Genomic DNA, 22,423 nt, shown 5'->3' with positions numbered 1-22,423 from the left:
TCAACCTTCAAGCACCGTGAGGGGGAAAATCTATCTTAAGGACATAGTGTATCTACACTAGGCTCGGATTTAACTAAGAAGTACAAGACAAAAGGTTTGTATAGTTTGGTAATTGGTAAAGAATAAGTACAATTAAGTTGTATATTCCTAACAACTTAAGACAAATTTCTTTTTCTTCTTTTTCTTTACCTAACAGAATTTGTTTCTATTTTCTTTTCTTTTTTGGTTTAAAGGAATAACAAAGTGTGGTTGTATTTCAGAATATGGCAACACCACCAGTTACACCTGCTGTTATTGTTCCTACTACTGTTCCCCATTATGTTCCTCATGGGGAGAAGCCTGAAAAGTTCAATGTAACTGATTTCAAGCGCTGGCAACAGAAGATGCTCTTTTATCTGACCACCCTTAACTTGGCAAGGTTTCTGTGGGATAAGGCTCCTGATGTAAGCCCTAATGAAACCAACAAGGAGAAGGTTTTGGCCAAGGATACTTGGTTTCATGCTGATTTCTTGTGTAGAAATTATGTCCTTAGTGGGTTGGCTGACTCATTATACAATGTGTATAGTGTGTTCAAGACTACCAAGGAACTTTGGGATTCGTTGGACAAGAAATACAATAGTGAAGATCCTGGCATGAAGAAATTCATAGTTGGCAGATTTCTTGATTTCAAAATGATGGATAGTAAGACCGTCATAAGCCAAGTCCAAGAACTTCAAGTAATCCTCCATGATGTCATTGCTGAAGGAATGACCCTAGGAGAATCTTTCCAAGTGGCTGCTATGATTGAGAAATTACCACCATCTTGGAAGGATTTTAAGAACTATCTTAAGCATAAATGCAAAGATATGAATCTTGAATAACTGATTGTCCGTCTAAGGATAGAGGAAGATAACCGCCTATCTGAGAAGAAGGGCAAGGATCCCATGGTGGAAAAGGTGAAGAGAGTAATACGCCTACTAAGTTCAAGGGCAAGTGTTACAACTGTGGGAAGGCTGGACATACGACAAGTGAATGTCGCAAGCCAAAGAAGTACAATAAGCAAAAGACTGAAGCAAATATGACAATGGACATGCTTTCTAATAATGTTAATGGCATGAACCTATCTGCTGTGGTTTTTGAATGTCTCATGATTGGAAATGAAAAGGAATGGTGGGTGGATACTGGTGCTACTCGCCACATATGCTCCAACAAGTCGATGTTCACCACTTATCATGCTGTGGAAAAGGAAGAACAACTCTTTATGGGAAACTCTTCTACGTCCAAGGTTGAAGGCAAAGGAAAGGTGGTGATGAGGTTGACTTCTGGGAAGGAACTAACTCTGAATGAGGTGCTCTATGTGCCTGACATTCGCAAGAACTTGGTTTTTGGGTCGTTGCTGAGCAAGAATGGCTTTAAATTTGTCTTTGTTTATGATAAATTTGTACTAACTAAGAATGATGTATTCATGGGAAAGGGCTATCTTCAGGATGGACTCTTTAGGATGTCTTGTTTTATTATTACGCCAAAGAGCGCCAATAAAGTTGAATCTTCTGTTTACTTGATTGAGTCTTCACATGTATGGCATGGTAGATTAGGACATGTTAATTATGATACTTTACGTAGATTAATTAATTTGGACTATATACGAAAGATAAAAATAGACCCACACCATAAATGTGAAACTTGTGTAGAATCCAAGTTGACTAGGTCATCCTTTCATTCCATTGAAAGAAGTACTTAACCTCTAGACTTAATACATACAGATATATGTGATCTTAAGTACGTGCAAACTAGAGGTGGTAAAAAGTATTTCATTACTTTTATTGATGATATCACTAGATATAGTTATGTTTACTTGTTGAGAAGTAAAGATGAGGCAATTGAAGTGTTCAAACACTATAAAAATGAAGTTGAAAATCAACTGAGCAAACAGATTAAGGTTATAAGGAGTGATAGAGGAGGTGAATATGAATCACCTTTTGAAGGTTTCTGTTCTGAACATGGAATCATTCACCAAACTACGGCTCCTTATTCACCTCAATCAAACAGTATTGCAGAACATAAAAACCGAACTCTAAAAGAGATGATGAATGTTATGTTGTTAAGTTCTGGTTTACTCCAGAATTTGTGGGGAGAAGCTTTGCTTTCTGCCAATTACATTCTCAACAAGATTCCTAACAAGAAGACGCTTAAAACACCATACAAATTGTGGAAAGGTCATCAGACTTCCTATGAATTCTTAAAAGTGTGGGGGTGTCTTGCTAAAGTGGAAGTCCCTAAACCTAAGAAGGTGAAGATAGGACCCCAAGATTATTGATTGTGTATTCATTGGATATGCAAACAATAGTAGTACTAGCATATCGTTTTCTGGTTCATAAATCAGAGATTCAAGATATACATGTTAATACAATTATTGAGTCAAGGAATGCTTCATTCTTTGAAAATACGTTTCCGTATAATATGTGTATAGAGCCAAGTTCAACAAAGAGAACTTTAGATTCTACAACTAGTAACCATCCTACACAAAGTGAAATTGAGGATGAACCTAGACGTAGCAAAAGGTCAAGGACGTCAACGTCTTTTAGACCAAATTTTCTAACATACTTGTTGGAAAATAATCCTCAAACGTTCAAGGAGGCAATGTCATCTCCAGAAGCTACTTATTGGAAAGAAGCAATAAATAGCGAGATTAAATCCATAATGCAAAATCATACATGGGAATTGATGGATTTACCACCAGGTTCCAAGACTTTGGGATATAAGTGGATATTCACAAAGAAATTTAAGACTGATGGATCAATCGACAAGTATAAAGCTAGACTTGTGGTCAAAGGCTTTAGACAAAAGAAAGAGTTGGATTATTTTGACACTTACTCTCCAGTTACAAGAATAACTTTCATAAGGATGCTAATAGCAATAGCATCAATACATGGATTTGAGATACATCAAATGGATGTAAAGACGGCATTTTTGAATGGTGAGTTAGATGAAGAAATATACATGGAACAACCCGAAGGATTTATTGCTCCTGGACAAGAAAGGAAAGTTTGCAAGCTTGTTAAATCCTTATATGGATTAAAGCAAGCACCTAAGCAATGGCATGAGAAATTTGATAATGCAATGTTGTCGAATAGTTTCAAAATAAACGAGTGTGACAAGTGTGTCTATGTCAAAAGCACTCAAAAGGGATGTGTCATTGTTTGTCTCTATGTAGACGATATGCTAATTTTGGGTAGTAATATGGATGTCATAAAATCTACCAAACAAATGTTGTCTAGTAAGTTTGACATGAAAGATTTAGGTGTTGCTGATGTTATCCTAGGAATTAAGATCTCTAGGACAAAGGATGGACTTGTTCTATCACAATCTCATTACATTGAGACGATTCTTAAAAAGTTCAAGAAATATAACATCACACCAAAAAGGTCACCAGTTGACGTAAATCTTCATTTAGCCAAAAATACTAGAGATAGCATATCTCAACTAGAGTACTCTCATATACTTGGTAGTTTAATGTATGTCATGAACTGTACAAGGCCTGACATAACATACTCTATGAGAAAGCTAAGTCGATATACGAGTAATCCTGGCAAAGATCATTGGACTGCCATACTAAGAGTTTTGGGATACTTAAAGTATACTCAGAATTTTGATCTGCACTATACAAGATATCCAACTATTCCAGAAGGGTACTGTGATGTTAATTGGATATCTGACACTAAAGACTCAAAGTCCACAAGTGGATATGTCTTTACACTTGGAGGTGCAACTGTTTCTTGGAAATCCTCAAAACAAACGTGCATAGCGAGGTCCACTATGGAATCAGAATTCATTGCATTAGACAAGGCTGGAAAAGAAGCAGAGTGGCTTCGAAATTTCTTAGAGGATATTCCAAACTAGGCTAAACATGTGTCAGCAATGTGTATATACTGTGACAGCCAATCTGCTATTGGTAGAGCACAGAGTAGCATGTATAACGGGAAGTCTCGACACATACGTCGTAGACATAACACCGTTAGACAATTGCTTTCAAATGGAGTTATCTCAATCGACTATGTAAGGTCAAAAGATAACATTGCGGATCCGCTTACAAAAGGTTTAACAAGAGAGCAAGTGGAAAGATTATCAAGGGGAATGGGCTTAAAGCCTTTGAGATAATCAACTAAGAGTCCTCATAATAGAAAAACCAACCTAGTTGACTGGAGATCCCAAGATCTAGGTTCAATGGGCCAACTGAATTATGTTTGTGACTCAGTTAGCACTGGAGAGTAATATTATACTCTAATCCATTCCTACATAAGACAGTGCATATCTGCCGTGAGAACCAGGATAAGTCAAGCTTTTAATGATTTACTATATCTTGGAAAGTTATGTTATCCAAGTGGAGTATTGCAGGATACTCTTTATAGAAATCACCTATGTGAGTGTGAAGTGGGGCCACTTCTATAAAAATTTTAAGGCAAATGTCTCAAAAGCACTCTCTGAAACCAAGAAGTGTTTAAGGCCAAAATGAACACAAACGTGAGAACCAATAGTATTCAAGAAGGTACTACGTGAAGATGAATGTCTAGGTTTATACAAACGGCTGACAAATCAAGGACATTAATTGAAGTCTACTGATCGTCCAATTAAATTTGATCGTCTTTCACTAAGGCAAGTTCAAGGCCTCCCATGCTACTTGACCTAATGCGGTATCTTTTCATTTGTAAAAGAACAGACATCCGATGTTTATGATAGAATAAGCCAAATTTTCATTCATGTGGGGGATTGTTAGAAAAATGGATTTGCACAAATCTATTGAGATATGAATGAGTAATTTGTCTCCCAAGTTATCCCACATTGAGATGAAATGGGTTTCTCTTAAAACATTACATAAAGTGAGAAAAACATTTTCAAAATGATGCACTAGTTTGAAACAGTGCATTATGCGACCTTTCGAAAAGTGCACTGGTTCGAAACAGTGCATCATGCCGAAAAGGTGTGACCTTTCGAAATAGGCACTGGTTCGAAACAGTGCTTTATGCCGAAATGGTGTGTTTTTTCGAAACATGTGGCTTTTCAAAAAGTTGCTTACTTTTTCCCAAGAGTCACTGTGTTTTTTGAAGAGACACCACTCACCTATAAATAGTGGATGAATTTGGAGAGAAAGACACACCAAATCACACAGAGTTTTGATCTTTCTCTTCTCCCCCTGTTCTTAGTCAAATACTATGTTGTGTTCGCTGATTCTATAGAATTGAAATACTAGCTTTCTATAGAAGGAAATCCGTTTTATCTTGGGAGACAGTTTCCCATTAACCTTCAAGCACCGTGAGGGGGAAAATCTATCTTAAGGACATAGTGTATCTACACTAGGCTCGGATTTAACTAAGAAGTACAAGACACATGCAAGACAAAAAGGTTTGTATAGTTTGGTAATTGGTAAAGAATAAGTACAATTAAGTTGTATATTTCTAACACATTAGCATTATCGTGCCTCTGTAGCTAACATATCTGGGACAGGCAACAACAGAGAATTCACTTATAAAACACCATCAGTAATGCATTTGTCTACCACTGATTTGGATAAGCTTCTCTATACTTTGTTTCTTCTCCCATCAAGCACTGTCGTGCAGCAGCTTACGCACCTGTTCTTAACCCTCTTCGTTTGGTGTTTCTTTCTTCCACAGCTTGGAAGCCAGAGTATGCTTCTTCTCTTTCAGAAATGAAGCACTCTCAGTTGTTGCTCCCAATGTTTCAGAATATGAGGTTGATGTTATAGCAGCTTCATGCAACACTGATTCATTGTGCTCACAAACTTTTGCAACCATTGCACGTTTGGATGTATTCTTATCACTTTTCCTCTTTGCTTCATCTCTGTGTCTCTCCCGCACATTCTTTACAGCCTATTTTGGGAACACCGGGATGATCAATGAGAGAACCATTCTTGACTAAAATAGAAAAAATAATACAAATTATCAATTCTTCTGCAACATGGAAGCCAGAGTATGCTTCTTCTCTTTCAGAAATGAAGCTCTCTCAGTTGCTACTCCCAATGTTTTAGAATATGAGGTTGATGTTATAGCAGTTTCACGCAACACTGATTCATTGTGCTCGCAAACTTTTGCAAGTTTTGTGTAGTTGGAGAAAGGGACTGTCATAACCTTTATTCTGCTTGCTCAAGTGATGACAGATAAAGACAGCTTCAACTTGGATGTCCCAAAGCCAACATGCCTGGTTGAATATCTATTATGTAACCCTTCATACAGTATGTTATATGGCATAATAAGTTGAAGTTCGTAAATGATAGGGCCTGGCACACGGCCTAACCTCGAGCCTCCATGCCCATGGGATAACTTAGTACCAATATTGTCCCCTACTTAACCACCCATTGGGCTTGGGCCACATCTTGGCCATGGGTGTGGGGTTTTATCAGAAAAGGCCTCGGTACTATTTAGTGAGCTTCCCACTTTATCAAACCATGATGAACTCATTTCTTCTCCCATGTGGGACTATAAGATTTCAGGTTCACAATACCCAACAATCTCCACCTTGAACCAAAATCCAAGGATCTTCATTTGTTCATCACCATTGCATGATATCATGCTAAACTTTGTAGGTGTCGAGAGGACAAGCTCCACCTCGAAGATCACTCCATGTCGTTGGACACCTCGAAGATCACTCCATGTCGTTGGATTCCACTCGGGGTACACTCTCTCAAGCATCCACGACTTCCAAGAGCGCCATAGTGTACAGGGAAGCAACTCCATCAGAGTTGCGCCATCGTTTGGCAGCTCCACCTTGAATCTCTTCGTCTTCAAATTCTACATGATCTATGCTGTTTGTCCCAGCCGAACCATCGGTTCTAATACCATTTAATAGGGCCTGGCACACAGCCTGACCTCGGGCCTTCATGCCCATGGGATAACTTAGTACCGATATTGTCCCTCACTTAACCACCCATTGGACTTGGGCCACATCTTGGCCATAGGTGTGGGGTTTTATCCGAAAAGGCATCGGTACTAGTTAGTGAGCTTCCCACTTTATCAACCCATGATGAACTCATTTCTTCTCCCATGTGGGACTATAAGATTTCAGGTTCACAATACCCAACAGTAAAGAAACCAATTAATTGCATTAAAATATCATGTGTTGATGTACTTCATAGTTTATGATGTAAATGGCCATGTACAGTCCAAAAAAAAATCAAAGATAACTGATGCCTTATGGAAATTGAAGTTCTTTTAAAACTTTGTCTTGGGTCTATCGCACACTAACTTTACATTAGTGTATCGATGTATTCAGGCAATCAATCGACATGTATTCGACCTTGACCCCTCCCACAATTAGCTTCTTAGCTGGATCGAGTTTGGGAATAAGCAGTTCGTTCTTGTCAATATCATCACCTCATAGAAGACATCAGATATCTGAATCTGATTCTGGCCTAAACAAACCATCCCCAGTACTGCAACCTTGGACAAAGAAGAGTCGTCTCTTCCACCATCAAAGCATGTGTCGGATCAAGAGTTCTTTTATCCCGAACTACCACCAACTCAGCAATGCTCATACACTCAAGCAATCATCAATGGTAACACCATGCATACTCCAGATGTTAATCTTTTTTCCCTTAATTATCTCTAGATGAATTTTGTGGTATTGTGGTTGGATCTCTCTATTAGCTGCTTGGAAACTACATAGAAAGTTTGTAGTTTTCTTGTTAATTATTCCGTCTTAAGCATGAGCTCTGGAAGTTGTTTAAAAATGTACCATTGTATTTGCTTTAGCCAAAAGGTTTACATTAAATTTCCTTTTGGTGTAGGTGTTAATGTTCTATGTGGAATGGGACTACTTTCAACGCCCTACGCAGTCAAAGAAGGGGGTTGGACGAGCCTATGGATACTACTTATAAAACCCTATAAACAAATTCACCTATAAAACACCATCAGTAATTCATCTCTATCTCTCTCCCGCACATTCTTTACAGCCTGTTTTGTTAATTTCTCAACTACTTCTTTTTCCAAATCAAGAATTTTACATGTCTTTTCTCTGGCAGAGTCCACCTACTTTCAATGGAGCAAGACATAGGCGGACTTCAACGGGTTCTCTGGCAAAGTCTTCCTTGTATAGAGATGCCTGATATTTCAACTCGGCAATCATTTTTGGTGGAATAACCGCGTCAAAGTCTACCCTACCCCAATGGCCTTCTAGTTCCAATCCTCTCTGATTAGCCAAGACATCCCGTTTTCCACCCCAATCATCCAGGAAAGACCCCCAAGGCATAACCAGGGCTTCAGCCATAAGACTTCTCTTTACAGAGATAAAACTAGACCAAACCCCTTCTCCATCCAACTTTTTACTATCATTGGACTTTGTAGTGTTCACAGAAATTCTATTCTTTTCCTCGTTAGCCTTAGGAATATTTGTTGGACTTGAAACCCCACCATTAACTGCTTCTATCTTAACCTCTTCCCATATATCTTCATCCTCGTATTTTAAGAATTTGGTTTAGTAGTTTTTAGGAATTTTATTTTATTAGGATTCGTATGAAAGGCTAGAAGGGTTTTTTTAAGAAATTTGTTTGTATGTGTGTTTTGATATTTGAGGAGGACCAAATAAATAAAGAATAAAAGAAGGAGAAAGTAGCAAATTTAGGGAAGTCTAACTAATTTATAAAGTTGTCTTTTTTTTAGGAGTGTATGAGAATGCACGGTTTGGAAAATAAAGACATAAGATGAGGAGAGAGGTCAGGTGCGAGCTTTTATATACACTAGCAAGATGCACGTGCTATGCACGCGTGATGTCAAACAAAACTTATCGAAGAGTGTAAACATAATTTGGGTGAGCACACTTACAATTAACATTATGCCTGAGCAGACACACTGGCAGCCATTTAAAATTTGAATTGAATGGAACTCCATTCTTCTTTGATTTCCAAACATACATAAGCAATAAACTTTTAAGTAAAGCTCCAAATCACATGTACTTTAAACTTCTCATCCTAGCAAGTGCACGTTGCAAACAACAAATATAAAAGGTTAGTGCATCAAAAGCATCTATGTAACTTTATTCACTGAAATCAGTATCCAAACCTTAGGTAAATAGCTAATATGCAACCGTAGGTATTAAATTGGAATAATGGGACAAACCCTCCATAGCCGAGTCATTTGGTTTGTTAATCAATCATCCAAAATGGAGTTACAATGGCATACTCAGTCTACATAGGATATTACATCAATATAAGAATTAAAGTACACCAATAACAAAAAGAAGTAGGTCGCTCTGACTTGTCCTCCACTATAATAGCTGATATGTTGTAACCATCTACTCGCAAGCAACTACTCGTAGATAGAGGGAAACGGATGAGGAATCGATGGAAGTACGTTCTTCTTATGAGTGTTCATGCATTGGGCGTTATTTTGAACCGGGTCCCGTGATCTGACTATAAACTTAGCAATTGTCAAAGGGAATGATTCTCGTATACTAACTGCATTATGAAATGGAATGCATCATACTCACATATATGCAAGAAATCATCAAGAATACAACCCATTGAATCATATCCATTGATACTCTAATATTAACCGAGTATCTTTGGGATGAACTTAATTCAGTTAGAAAATATTTCTTTACTCATTTATAGAGATTAAATTTCAGATTGTTATAGTTATCTAGAATTATAATTGGATGGCCTTTTTATAATTCATTGAATTAGATATTTCCTATTCTAACATGGATATTTTAGGTGTTGGATTTATCACCAACTATCTCTAATAAGCACCACCAAATATAGTAATATACCATAATTATGTTTTTTTATTGTACATTATTCATGAAGATTATAAATGAAGATTAGTTAAGGGAGGTGAAAAACGATATATACAAAAGAGTTAATTAAATGATATATATATATAACAAAACAGTAGTGTGTAAAGAACACATAAATTTACTCTAAAAATGTATAAGTTTCTTTGAGAAATATTATTGACATAATCATATTGCTATACAGACATCATTCCTGACCTTTTCCCCAAGGCATATTTTACCAACTACCAACTTGGTTTATAACTGATTTAGCATTTATTCTCATTCCAAATGAACTAAAGAAGAAAAATATCAAAAAATTGAAACCGCCAACGCAGTTCCAGATTGACCCCTATAATTCCATAAAGGATGGACTCTCACAGGGTTAAACCCTTTGCTTGCTTTACCCAAAAAAAACCCTTTGCTTGCCATTAAGTGATAAACGTAAAATGACTAGCTTTACCTACGAGATAAACGATGAATTCACAACGTAAGTAAAACTAAACTTAATGATGCTATAAGTTTATCAAATCTTTCTACTCTCAATCCTATGAGATATAGTGGAGTAGATAAGTTCGTTCCACTCCTAGTGCTCTAGCATGGATGTTTCCTAATCTAACTAGTCGTTTTTAAGTCTATGAGAGTTTTACTTAAGGGAATTATACTAATTATGCAACTACCCACAAGATGCAACTAGTCGGTTATCGTAATACTAAAGGAATGCTACGTTGATTCTATGATAAGGAGTTAGAGGGGATTGATTCCACCATAACTCAACTTAATCCACTAACGATTTAATCGTCAGAATCCGAATGAATCGCTTTGCATAACAATTGGTTATTCCTAATCCCTAATTATACATGGCATTTCTACCAATTCATAACTAGCATGTGAACAATTAAACCCATTCTCATGGTGAACTAATCATTTCTAGAGTGGAATAGAAAATACTTAATTTCATTCTACGATAATCGAATCAAGCTTTCATCAAGGCTTCACAACCCCCTAATGGAGGTTTAGCCTTGAATCATTCCGCAATCATTTCCATTTATATTAAAACTAAACATAATATAAAGCATTGAAATTTATTTAATTAAACAATAATGAAATCTAATTTAATGACTAAATTGAACTAAGGACATGAATTGAAATTAGATCTAGAATTGGAAATGACAAAATCGAAAATGGATAAAGAATACTACTTTATTGATCTAATCAAATGAAGAACAAGATTCAAAGGTTTAATCTAAAATGAAAGGATTTGAAACTAATTAAATAAAACAATTAAATCTAAGAGATCTAGAAACTATTTTAATGGCTACTTTCTATTCTAAGCTATGAACCCTAATTTCTACTAATTAATCTAATTAATCTACCATTAACAAAGACTTAAGCTTTTGTTCTTATACATTCAGATCCAAAATTCGTGCATGGGCTTGGAGCCATGGTTTGGGCCGAGAATCGTGCCCAAAACCCCATTCTTTCAAATTCAAAAGGCCTCTTCAGCTGCAGTTGACTTCCACAGACTTTTCGTCCACTTCTGCTCCTCTGATTGGGTCAAGGCTTGGACCATTGCAAAGCTCTTTCCGAGCCGGTCGTTTTGACATAAGGTATGCCCAAACCGAGGTCCTGAGTCCAAAGATACGGCTTTCGAAGTTCTAATCGACTTTTGCTCCTTTATCTCGCTAAAGTGGTACATTTCAAGCACATAATGGACTTTGAAGCCTGAAATGCAAAAACGCGTGAATCAGTGTTAACTCTTACTTATTATTCACATAATTGGTCTAACAAGATGATTATTAAGGGGTTAAAACTACAGTTTTGGGCTCTTATCAAACCACCCCCCAAACAAAGATTTTGCTTGTCCTCAAGCAAATATGAGAAATTAGAATAAGTGACCAAAATGGAGTTCTAACTAATCTCGTTTCAGCTGAGCTGATTGCATTGACCATATGCAACAAGGCCTTAAACCACTAGGAATTCCCTAGTGGACGAAGTTATAGCCTCGCGGAGAGTTTTTTCCAGTGAAGGTACTCACAAACTTCATCTATACTACAACGACTAAGAAAATAAAACTATTGTTTCCTTTATTCATGCTCAACTATCTATACATCTCTAGCAATTACATAAGAATAACCAGTCAAAACCCTAAGTTAATATATGCATAATAATCAATCATCTACAATAAACATATATACAATGAGTAGTACTATCAAATGTTTAGTGTGTTTGTTTTCAGAACCTCGGAATAGCGCCCTTAAATAGGTTCTCACAATAATAGTCAAGAAACAACACTGATTTTTTTGCACTCAAGTTTCGCTATCCAAAGGTACAAGTGGGCACACTTTACCTTACAATCTCAATGACAACAAGGAAGCCGGGTCAATCAAACACATCCGCCACTTACTATCACACTAACCTATTCCTAATCGAGCTAGAGGTCTTTATTAGGTGTTACGGGATTAGGAGATGGTTTAAGAAGGAAGGAAATGGATATTCAAAAGAACAAGTCCGAGATAATAGAGTCTTCATATTATGTAACTTAGAGAAAACCTTGTTATTTTCTTTGCTTTCTACACTTTGTTTCCATCCTTAGCCATATTTTTTTTTTTTTTTCTTTGGCTTTTTTTTGACTCTATTTTTTATTCTTTTTTTTTCGAGTTTTTATTTTATTTCTATTTTTTTTCTTTGGATGGAAACTTCTTTCTTTATTTTCCTCAAGCAACTAACAATTTTTTTGTTTACATACTGTTTTTTTCTTCTTTTCTTCACTCATTCTATTCTCGACTTATTCTAAATCGGGTAGGTCGATTTATTTTTTTTTTTTTTTTTTTGTTTTTGTTTTGTAAACAGATAAAGGAATTGTGGTTTATGGAAGGGCTAATGAAAAGGCGTGAGTGGTGACTAGCGGAAAATAATTCATAGGTTTGAATTTCTGGCTATATCGATCCAAAGAGCGCCTAAATTCTCACTTAGATATGGTTTAGTGATCAAGCAAGTGGACGGTGATTTCTATCCGGATTTTACTTCTCCCTTTGTGTCATTTCTCAAATGTTTCGGCTTCATATAAGTTTTTTAGGCTATATTCTCACAGGATTTGTAGAATAAGTACTCTAGCCTAGATTTTAAACTTATCGCTAACAATCATAGATACTCATGTAATATATTTATAGATAGATGCAAAGATTATTACCTACGATAACCTAAGTTTCTAACAATTATTCCGATGCAACAACTATGTGAGACTTCTAGATTGTTAAGAGCATGGAGAAAGAAAACAATACCAATATTCCTAAGTGTATAGCATAAACTTATTTATTTATATTTTTAAATTTTGAAATTTTAACTAGAAAACAAATGCATATTATATATATCTATATCCTAACAGATGTCTTAATTACACGCGGATTCTATGCCCCCAAACAAGAAACATGCTTTGTCCTCAAAGCATTGTAAATAAAGAGGGTAGGAAAAAATACCATTGAAACGCTGCGGAAATTCGTAAAACATCCGCAAAACAATGTTAGAACGCATCTAATATAGGAAATAAAAACCGACGAACTCTATAAGAGTTCCACCCATTATGGGGTTAACCTAATTAAATTGCTTGGGACATAAGCGCACACTCAACGTAAACTAAAACTTACCTCCACTCCCGCTTGTTATTATTCGCCATCTTCGCCATCCTCTACTTCTATAAAGAAGTGAGGTTCCTTCAAGGCCCCGCCATGCTATGATAATTTGCCGTGCTTCACGCCATTTATCATCTATGGTTGCTAACCTATTAAGTGCCACTTGGTCCGATGGGGTGTAGGGTGCAACCCGGGTGAGGTTGTATCCGCCACCCATGCCAAGTCATTGCACGGAAAGATCGGATAATACTATTGGTGGGTCGCGACCGCGGTCTACCTTTAATCCAATCCGCGGAAACGGTACAAAAAAGGAAAGAAACATAGCATAATACGGAATTAAAACAGGCATAAGAAGGTACTTATGCCCTCATGGTATAGGCTCGCGGCTAAACTAGACATCAAAGTCCCGGGAAGGTCATAGAACCGGGCGCCCATTGGCTAAAGCAAGGAAAACGCCGCAAGTGGCGCCATTCACGTAAGAAAAACGCCATTCCCTAAAATGTTTAGCATAATCCAAAACATAACAGTTCCTATGTTCATGGACAAAGCTACCAAGGGCAACGCTATAGTCCCCTTTGGTCCTCAATACACGAAAATGCCCGCCCCATAAGCCTCGCGGCAAAGACTCATAGGTGTAGACATGCATATTATCGAATCTAATAGCACCATGGGTCTTGTATCTCAGCGGCATAGCAAGTCCAAGAACAAATGCTAGCAAGAACCCGTAATCTCCATTGGTTCATCGTTAATGTTGATGGAGAACACTTGTTCTCCATCCGTCTCTCAAAGAAAATGCAGTTATTATAAAAATAAGATGCAAGTGCCGGAGAATAAAGTTCAGCCGGTCTTACCATAAGAGGTTCCTACCAACATATGTGATCACTCACAAACCAAGCACCGTAAGTAGTGCTTTGGAACAAATCTTCGAAAAGACGTTCCCAGATCAATATTGAGATGTCATCTCAAAATTACGCTTTGGAATAGCTACTTAATGATCCGAAACTACGCCAAAAACCGGAAAATTTCTGGTCCAGAAGCCATTAGCGCTGGCGCCATTTTAATTTTAGCTGGGCGCCGCTTCTTTTGTATTTTTGATTTCCAAGAACTTAGCTGGTCGCTCGACTAGGGCGGGCGCCCGCCTCGACCAAATTTTTTCGACAGAATTGTAGGCGCTGAAGCGCAACTAACTATACGCTGGCGCCCCCGAAGTTGCGAATTTGTAAAATGAAGTCAAAACGGGAATCGCGGGTTTGAAGGGTGAGTGATGGAGTTTAGGTGTAAGTGAGTTGTGAGGATAGATTGTATCAAGTTTATATAGGCTTAAAGTTGCTAGAATGGATCGGAAAGTTGCCAAAACTAATTTCGGCAGTTTCCGGAAATCCTAAAATTTCCAAACTCGAAAACGGAAACAACTCATATCCTGGATTCTAATTCAAACCCAGTATCTCTTATTTGGATTTTATGACTGAATGTACCTATTTAATCTAGATTTCATCCTACAATGATTCTCAATCACAGATATGCCTAAACTACCATATTTTCACCTTACTCCGCAGTAAATTCTAACACTAGGGTTTTTTATAAAAAATAAACTTGAAATAATCAAACCACCCCCAAACAAGTTGGGAAGGTGGGGTCAATATGAAACAAGCACACAAACTGAAAATAAACCCTTATATTATTAAAATTTTCATTCGAGGTTTCACTACAAAATTCAAATTACAAAATAAAAATTACATTACAATAAAGACAACAAAAGTAAATAAAACAACAACTACTAAAACATAAATAATGTGACTATCACTCCTCATCCTTCTAAACACCTCGCCATCGGTGGCGGAGGGCATGACTCGAAAGTGGTGGCTCCCTGGCTCCGTGAAGGTCCAGAAGCAGTTAGCCGCCCTTCGCCGACGACGCCATGCCTAGTAGCCGCGGTCCTCGTGAGGCAGAGTCGTCAGATGAGGTGGGAAGCGTGCTAGCATGTCCACTTAAACCGGCTACTGGCTTCTATCTCAGCTACCTCCTCCCATCTCTCATCCTCCGGTGCGGCGGATCTCGGTTGTGGTGAATGGTCGCCTCGTCGAGTCCGGAGGTCGCAGACAGAGTGTTGAGTGAACGATGCCCCTATGAAGCATAGCCATGCGCCAAAGATCAGACCAACACCTCCGAAGGCATCCGTGACAAAGCACGTGCCATCCTCCTCATCCTCCTCCGACTCATCCTCATCTACCCCCTCCCTCCTCCTCCCGTTCCCTATCCTCGGCAATTTCCAGACTTGTGGACACACTCCCTATAGATACGCTGGTTCCCCAAGTGTGGTAATGTAAATCCTCCTCGTAGCCGGAGTTGCCTTCATCTTCAACATGATCTTAGTGATAAGCATGTGAAGAGGTGCCAACGACCGTCCAACCCTCCCGATCATGTTCAAGAAAAACTCCGTGATACGTAAATCGACTTCCGCCCCTCGAGTATCCATAGACGGAGGCAGTCGACCGATGTCACCGACCTTTGTCCTTGTCTAGGACATTCCGACTAATCCATCGGGTCAGAGCTTTGGTTGGTCCTCGTGGATGCTCGGGCGCACACAATGGGAGTTTGATTGTAGTTCCCATTGATGACAAGAATTTCATCAACGGCTCAACCTCGCCAAACCGGGGATCCCGTGAAAACGGATTCAGATTGATTCTAGGCGAATGCCTAGAATCTCACCAACAAATCCCCAGAGTCAACTCCCTCCCTTCTTCTTCCTCACCAACACAAAAATCTTACTCCCCTCCAACTCCCCGGGTGTTATAGAACCGCCCCACCAAGTCTTCGCGGATAGAAGTCCTCGGTCGAAAGTACCACAGACTACTCCAGCCTTTACTAGCCATTTCGCCACCGTGAAAACGGCTTTAAATGGTCGGCAAGTGAACACTTGTTCGAATAATTCGCGCTGAGCCATCTGAAGTTTGGAATAAGAATTGGGGTTTAAATAAGATGTGGTGGTGGTGGTTTAACTTGACCGAATTTGAAGAAAAGTGGTGGTGGTGGAGTGGTGGCGCTAAAGCACCAATTGGTTTGATTTTTGGTGGTTTTTCGAGTTTTAAATTGGTGGAGTTTGTTTTGATTGGTGTTTGCAAACAAAAATGGGGGTCGATATGATTTTCGCTGGGTTTATGGTATTTATTTTTTAAATTTTTTTTTTTTTTAGGTTTTGGAGCTTTGGTTAATGGCGTGGAAGATGAAGAAAGATGAACTGTTCGTGAGAAGGTAAGAGCGAAGGCCTCCATGGGCTGGTGGGCTGAAGTTGGGCCTAAGCCCAAAATCGAAATTTTCGATTTTTCGATTTTTTTTCGCTTAATTTCAAATCAAAATTCCCGCCGCTACTGGGTCCGATTTTTATGTAATGAGATATGGAAATGATCAGGAGAGAATTTCCTATCCAATGATCCATAAAACACTCTATTCCGACTTTGGATGACATACGAGATAGTGGAAAACGCCTCGAAGCGTGCATGACGAAGTTATGCTTAACGAATGAAATCTAAATGAATAGATCATGTCAATCCAAATCGTAATACAATAAAACGCCTAAGCAACTCTAATGGGACATAAAACATTTTAGTACAGAAACACAAACACCCCACCCCCAAACAAATTTTTACAAGAATTTTAGAAAATTTGTTTTTAGCAGTGGGTCTTTTAAAGTCAGATTCCCGAGACTTCATAGATTACTATGTTTATTTTATTTTTTTATTTTTTTATTTTAGTTTTAGAAGGAAAAACAATAAGCAATAAAGACATAATTCACACCATAGAGAAACATGACTCAAAAATCCGAGAAAACATGCAAGAGTGGAAAACGTGAACTATGTGAACCGTGGACTTAGGATCCGCATTTACAGCCACACACTCCATGTGGGAGGGCCTTGTTACCTTAATGGTGCACTCACCAATATATTGGAATGAAAGGAAATGCACCAACACAGAAATTTGAGTCGCTTATAGTCGATACTCAAGACTTTATCTAAAACATATGTATGAACATGCAGCTTGATCATATATCAACAACCTAAATAGTTGTGGATCATTCCATAAATAAATATCAAAGAAACATATCCAAACACAATGAAACACCAAGATTTCCTACGATACGTTCTAGTGGAATCCAAAACGAAGTCGGATAACCTTATTGTGTAACCTATCATGCACCTTTTTTTCATTTTGAATGAGTGGGTGTACTAGTAAATAAGTGTGGAAAAGTGAATGGTTGTGAAGGATATGGTGGATATGGATAAGTTTTAGAAAGGCAGCCTGCATAATGAATGAGGTTGTTGGTTTAGCATCGAACTCATTCATTGTGTGTGTAGTGGACGCCTCAATTTCAAAATGAAGGTGTCAAAAAGGTTGTCCTTCCCAAGTATCCGCTTTGCTAGAGGATTTAAAAAATTATGAAGCATGTAAGAAAAACAAGAGAATCGAAAGTGCAAACTCGGGTTCCTTTGAAAGGGTGGAAGGAGGGGAATCGAGGTGGTTGTTGTGCAAGTTAGTTCTTGATAGGGTGAATTGTCACCTACTCAAGAAACTCATCAAATTCCCCATCTAGATTGGTCATATCCACATTACTATGGTAGTCCTCACATCTTTGAGAAAGTCATCTATCCCATCCTCGCCAATAACATGTGTATCGACTCAGTGTAGGAATGAAAATATTGAGTCCGACTTTCCAAAGGAAAGAATTTTGGGCATATGACTATCGTGGAACGTGGTTGTTGAAATAATCTCGAAAGCAAAGCTCGATCATGCTAACCTCTCCATCCATAGACTAATCGGGTAACTCGTGGTCCTTGTTTTAAAAACATTGACTTCAACAAACAAGATGGCCAAAAGACATGGACATTGAACCATCACGGCAATTAATGAGCGATTGGCATTTGCCAAGAAAGGACGCCTCTAAAATGATCGGACAGAGTCGTTAGCTTAATTTCTCAGACGAGGACTACAAAATCAGCCGGATAGTAGAAATCCTGAACTTTTACCAACACATTTTCGACTACACCCTTAGGATACTTAATAGACCGATCGCCTAATTGCAACGCCATTTTAGTGGGTTGCATCTTGTCTAGACCTATTTGTCTATACAAATAAAATGGGAGTAAGTTAACACTAGCCCCCGTGTCTAATAAAGCCGGTCGTCAGATAGGAATCTCCTAAGGTGCATCAGACAAGAGGGATCTACCAGGGTCCTTGTACTTAACAATTCCATTATGTTCAGATAAGGTTGGGAATTGTTCGCTAGCGCTACGCCTTTTGGTATATTTGTCTTACGCCTAGTAGTACACAATTCCTTAAGAAACTTAGCATGATGTGGTAGCTTTTAATAGCTTCGAGGAAGGGAAGGTTTATAGTTAGATTCTTAAAACATCCCTAATCTCCTCATAATTTGTATCCTTAGTTAACATGGCTAATTTTTGTGGAAACGGTGGTTTCGGCTTCTATATTTAGCAATGGTATCACCGGATGTTTTACCGTAGCTTTTGTTTCTTTGGTTGTGGTTCAGAATCGGTACCTCTACAAAGGGTAGGCTCTTCAGTTTCTATTTCAAGATCTAGTAATATAAAGTGTAGGGTTATCTTGGTGGGGTAACTATAGGCATAGTTACTTTTTGTTATCAACCACTCTGCCTAACGGAGAGTGGTGATGGCATTTATCTCACCTACATTTTCAAATTCATTACTAGTATTATCCGCTACCTCAAAGGTCGTGGTTTGTTGTTTTAGGATTAGGTATCGCTACCTGGAAACACACCTTTGGTTTGGGCTTTATCTTGAGCCAACCGTTGGGTTAAATTAGTTACGGATTGTAGAAGCCGCTTGGTTGGATTGAGCCATGGTTTGAAAAAGTTTTGGCTCACTTGTATAAAGGTGTCAAGACGATCCGGTTGTGTGGGTGTAGTAGTCACGTGGTGTTATCGAACTATTTCCCGTGAATTATTTATTGGTGGATTTTGATAGTTATTATTTACCGAACGATACCTCTATTAGCATTATAATTATTATAATTACCTTGACCTTGTGCTTGACCTTGTCGAGGTTGCACTTGGTTGTTATAATTATTAAAATTACCCCGACTGCCTTGTCGAGTGGAGCTTGGTTAAAGTTCTCATGCGCCTAACATATTGATGATTGTACCCTCGAGGTGTGACGCTTTGGTTATTTCTCCAACCTAAATTGGGATTTTGTCTCCAAGGGGCTTAGGTTCACTATTAATGGAACAAGCCCTGTTCATAGGCTATAGGGATAATGGGATTCGGGATGCTCGGGGCTCCAAATGTAAACTACATGGATTTGAATTTACATTCATAACGGGATTGGCTTTTGTTGTACGAAATGGCATCTACCTTTTTGTGAGGGATTCAATTAGAGTTTTAAGCTCGGATCTGATTTAACCTCAAACATACCGGTAGCCTTAATCGCGGGAAGAAGAACTAGCGGAGCGGGGAGTAATCGCCACTACCCCCATTATTATTACGCTTTAGTTTGGTCCTCTAAAAATTTATAAGCCTCCGAGGCTCCTTTACTTAAGAAACTACCCCCATTCATTATGTCAAGGACTTCTTTATGGTGATGTTGAAGTCCTTTGAAAAGGCATTTAACTAACGGTCTTTCGCTAAGTTATGATGTGGACACTCTATAAGCAGATCGGTGAACGATTCCAAGCCTCTAAAAATGTTTCATGAGGATTTTGTCGAAAAGAAATGAATCTTAGAAAGCATCTCATCCGTTTTAGGGGTGGGTAAAATGTTCCATAAACAATTTGAACAAGTTTAGCCCACGAAGTCCACGTAATTAGGCGCTTTGGGCGTTAACAAGACGCCCTTTATCGGCTAAGGTGAAAGGGAATACCCTTAATTTAATTTGTTCAACCAACCGTAGGATGGTGGAATGTTGTTAGGACTTGTTCAATCCTAACGCGTGTAGCCGATAGGTTTTTCATGGTCTAAACCATGAAAACGGGTAACAAATTAAAAATATTTGGGGATTCAAAATCCCACCGGGTTTGCTAGAACGATGCAAGATTTGGGGCTATCGCCAAGGCTTTGTAGAAGTCCGAGAGAGGAGTCTCTTTTCTTCCCCATTATATCGTGGTGTGTGTGGAATAGTAGCTAGAGGTGTAGTGTGTGGTATACTAGATAGACTTGATTGTTGATGTTGTTGTGTATTTACGCTCGGTGTTTTGTACCACTGCACCTTAATCTCATGCAAGACTAAGTCGAGCTTAACTACACATGCAACACTCCAAACAATTCTCGATATACTAGTATAAACCTCTAACAGAGATGCGAGGTGTGGAAGAAAGGAATACCCGACAAGGCCCTTGCTTCGCTTTATGAATAGCGCCTTTGTTTACGCTGTTCAGTGTATATAAGAGAATAGAACACTGAAAAAACTTGACAACTCAAGTTCAAATCAAACCGTGGAAATCCCGGAATTTCAGAGAAGGCGCTGGCGCCATTTATCTTGGCGCTGGCCGCTGGCCAAGGCAAAGTCGAAGCTCCAAGAAGATAGCTGGTCGCTCTCTTTGAAGCTTGGGCTGGGCCAAGGCAAAGTCGAGCTCAAGAAGATAGCTGGTATGTATAAACGAAGTCCAAGAAGATAGCGCTGGTCGCTCTCTTCTTTGGCTGGCGCTCGCGCGCGTTTTCGAATTTTTCCAAAACTGAAACGGCAACCACAAAGATGAATCAAACAAGGGTGGGTGGGTGAAATGGGACTTAAAAATTACTAATTCTATTATGAAAACAATGATAAAGTGCAACTAAGATGGTGCGCCCATTTGATAAACGTGAAAATGACTAGCTTTTACCTACTTAAATAAACGATGAATTCACAACGTAAGTAAAACTAAACTTAATGATGCTATAAGTTTATCAAATCTTTCTACTCTCAATCCCTATGAGATATAGTGGAGTAGATAAGTTCGCTCCAATTCTAGTGCTCTAGCATGGATGTTTTCTAATCTAACTAGTCGCTTTTAAGTCTATGAGAGTTTTTATTTAAGGGAATTATACTACTTATGCAACTACCCACAAGATGCAACTAGTCGGTTATCGAATACTAAGGGAATGCTACGTTGATTCTATGATAAGGAGTTAGAGGGGATTGATTCCACCATAACTCAACTTAATCCACTAACGACATTTAATCGTCAGAATCCGAATTGAACCGCTTTGCGTAACAATTGGTTATTCCTAATCCCTAATTATACATGGCATTTCTACCAATTCATAACTAGCATGTGAACAATTAAACCCATTCTCATGGTGAACTAATCATTTCTAGAGTGGAATAGAAAATAATTAAGACGACTCTACGATAATCGAATCAAGCTTTCATCAAGGCTTCACAACCCCTCTAATGGAGGTTTAGCCTTGAATCATTCCAATCATTTCCATTTATATTAAAACTAAACATAATATAAAGCATTGAAATTTATTTAATTAAACAATAATGAAATCTAATTTAATGACTAAATTGAACTAAGGACATGAATTGAAATTAGATCTAGAATTGGAAATGACAAAACTAAAATGGAATAATACTACTTTATTGATCTAATCAAATGAAGAACAAGATTCAAAGGTTTAATCTAATAAAATGAATTAGATTTGAAACTAATTAATCAAAAACAATTAAATCTAACTAGATCTAGAAACTATTTTAATGGCTACTTTCTATTCTAAGCTATGAACCCCTACTAATTAATCTACCATTATCTATCTACCATTAACAAAGACTTAAGCTTTTGTTCTTATACATTCAGATCCAAAATTCGTGCATGGGCTTTGAGCCGGGGTTTGGGCCAGAGAATCGTGCCCAAAACCCCATTTTCAATCACCAAAAGGCCTCTTCAGCTGCAGTTGACTTCCACAGACTTTTCGTCCACTTCTGCTCCTCTGATTGGGTCAAGGCTTGGACCATTGCAAAGCTCTTTCCGAGCCGGTCGTTTTGACATAAGGTATGCCCAATTCCGAGGTCTGAGTCCAAAGATAC

General features: G+C 38.3%; 1 protein-coding gene and 1 pseudogene across 1 annotated transcript; one reads left to right on the top strand and one right to left on the bottom strand.

The window, feature by feature from the left end:
• Positions 1–263: 263 nt before the first annotated feature.
• LOC147487164 (uncharacterized) lies at positions 264–5,520 on the top strand (annotated as a pseudogene).
• Positions 5,521–5,612: 92 nt separating this feature from the next.
• On the bottom strand, positions 5,613–8,256 carry LOC147487163 (UV-stimulated scaffold protein A homolog). Its single transcript, XM_086573958.1, has 3 exons — positions 7,994–8,256; positions 6,009–6,129; positions 5,613–5,864 (listed from the first exon to the last, which is right to left on the bottom strand). The coding sequence occupies exons 1-3, from the start codon at positions 8,254–8,256 to the stop codon at positions 5,613–5,615; spliced, it is 636 nt and encodes a 211-aa protein (XP_086430084.1).
• Positions 8,257–22,423: the final 14,167 nt, after the last annotated feature.

The sequence above is a fragment of the Coptis chinensis genome, chromosome 7 (assembly GCF_015680905.1).
Source record: "Coptis chinensis isolate HL-2020 chromosome 7, ASM1568090v1, whole genome shotgun sequence".
NCBI classification, from domain to species: domain Eukaryota; kingdom Viridiplantae; phylum Streptophyta; class Magnoliopsida; order Ranunculales; family Ranunculaceae; genus Coptis; species Coptis chinensis.
This window is presented reverse-complemented; position numbering and strand designations above follow the sequence as displayed.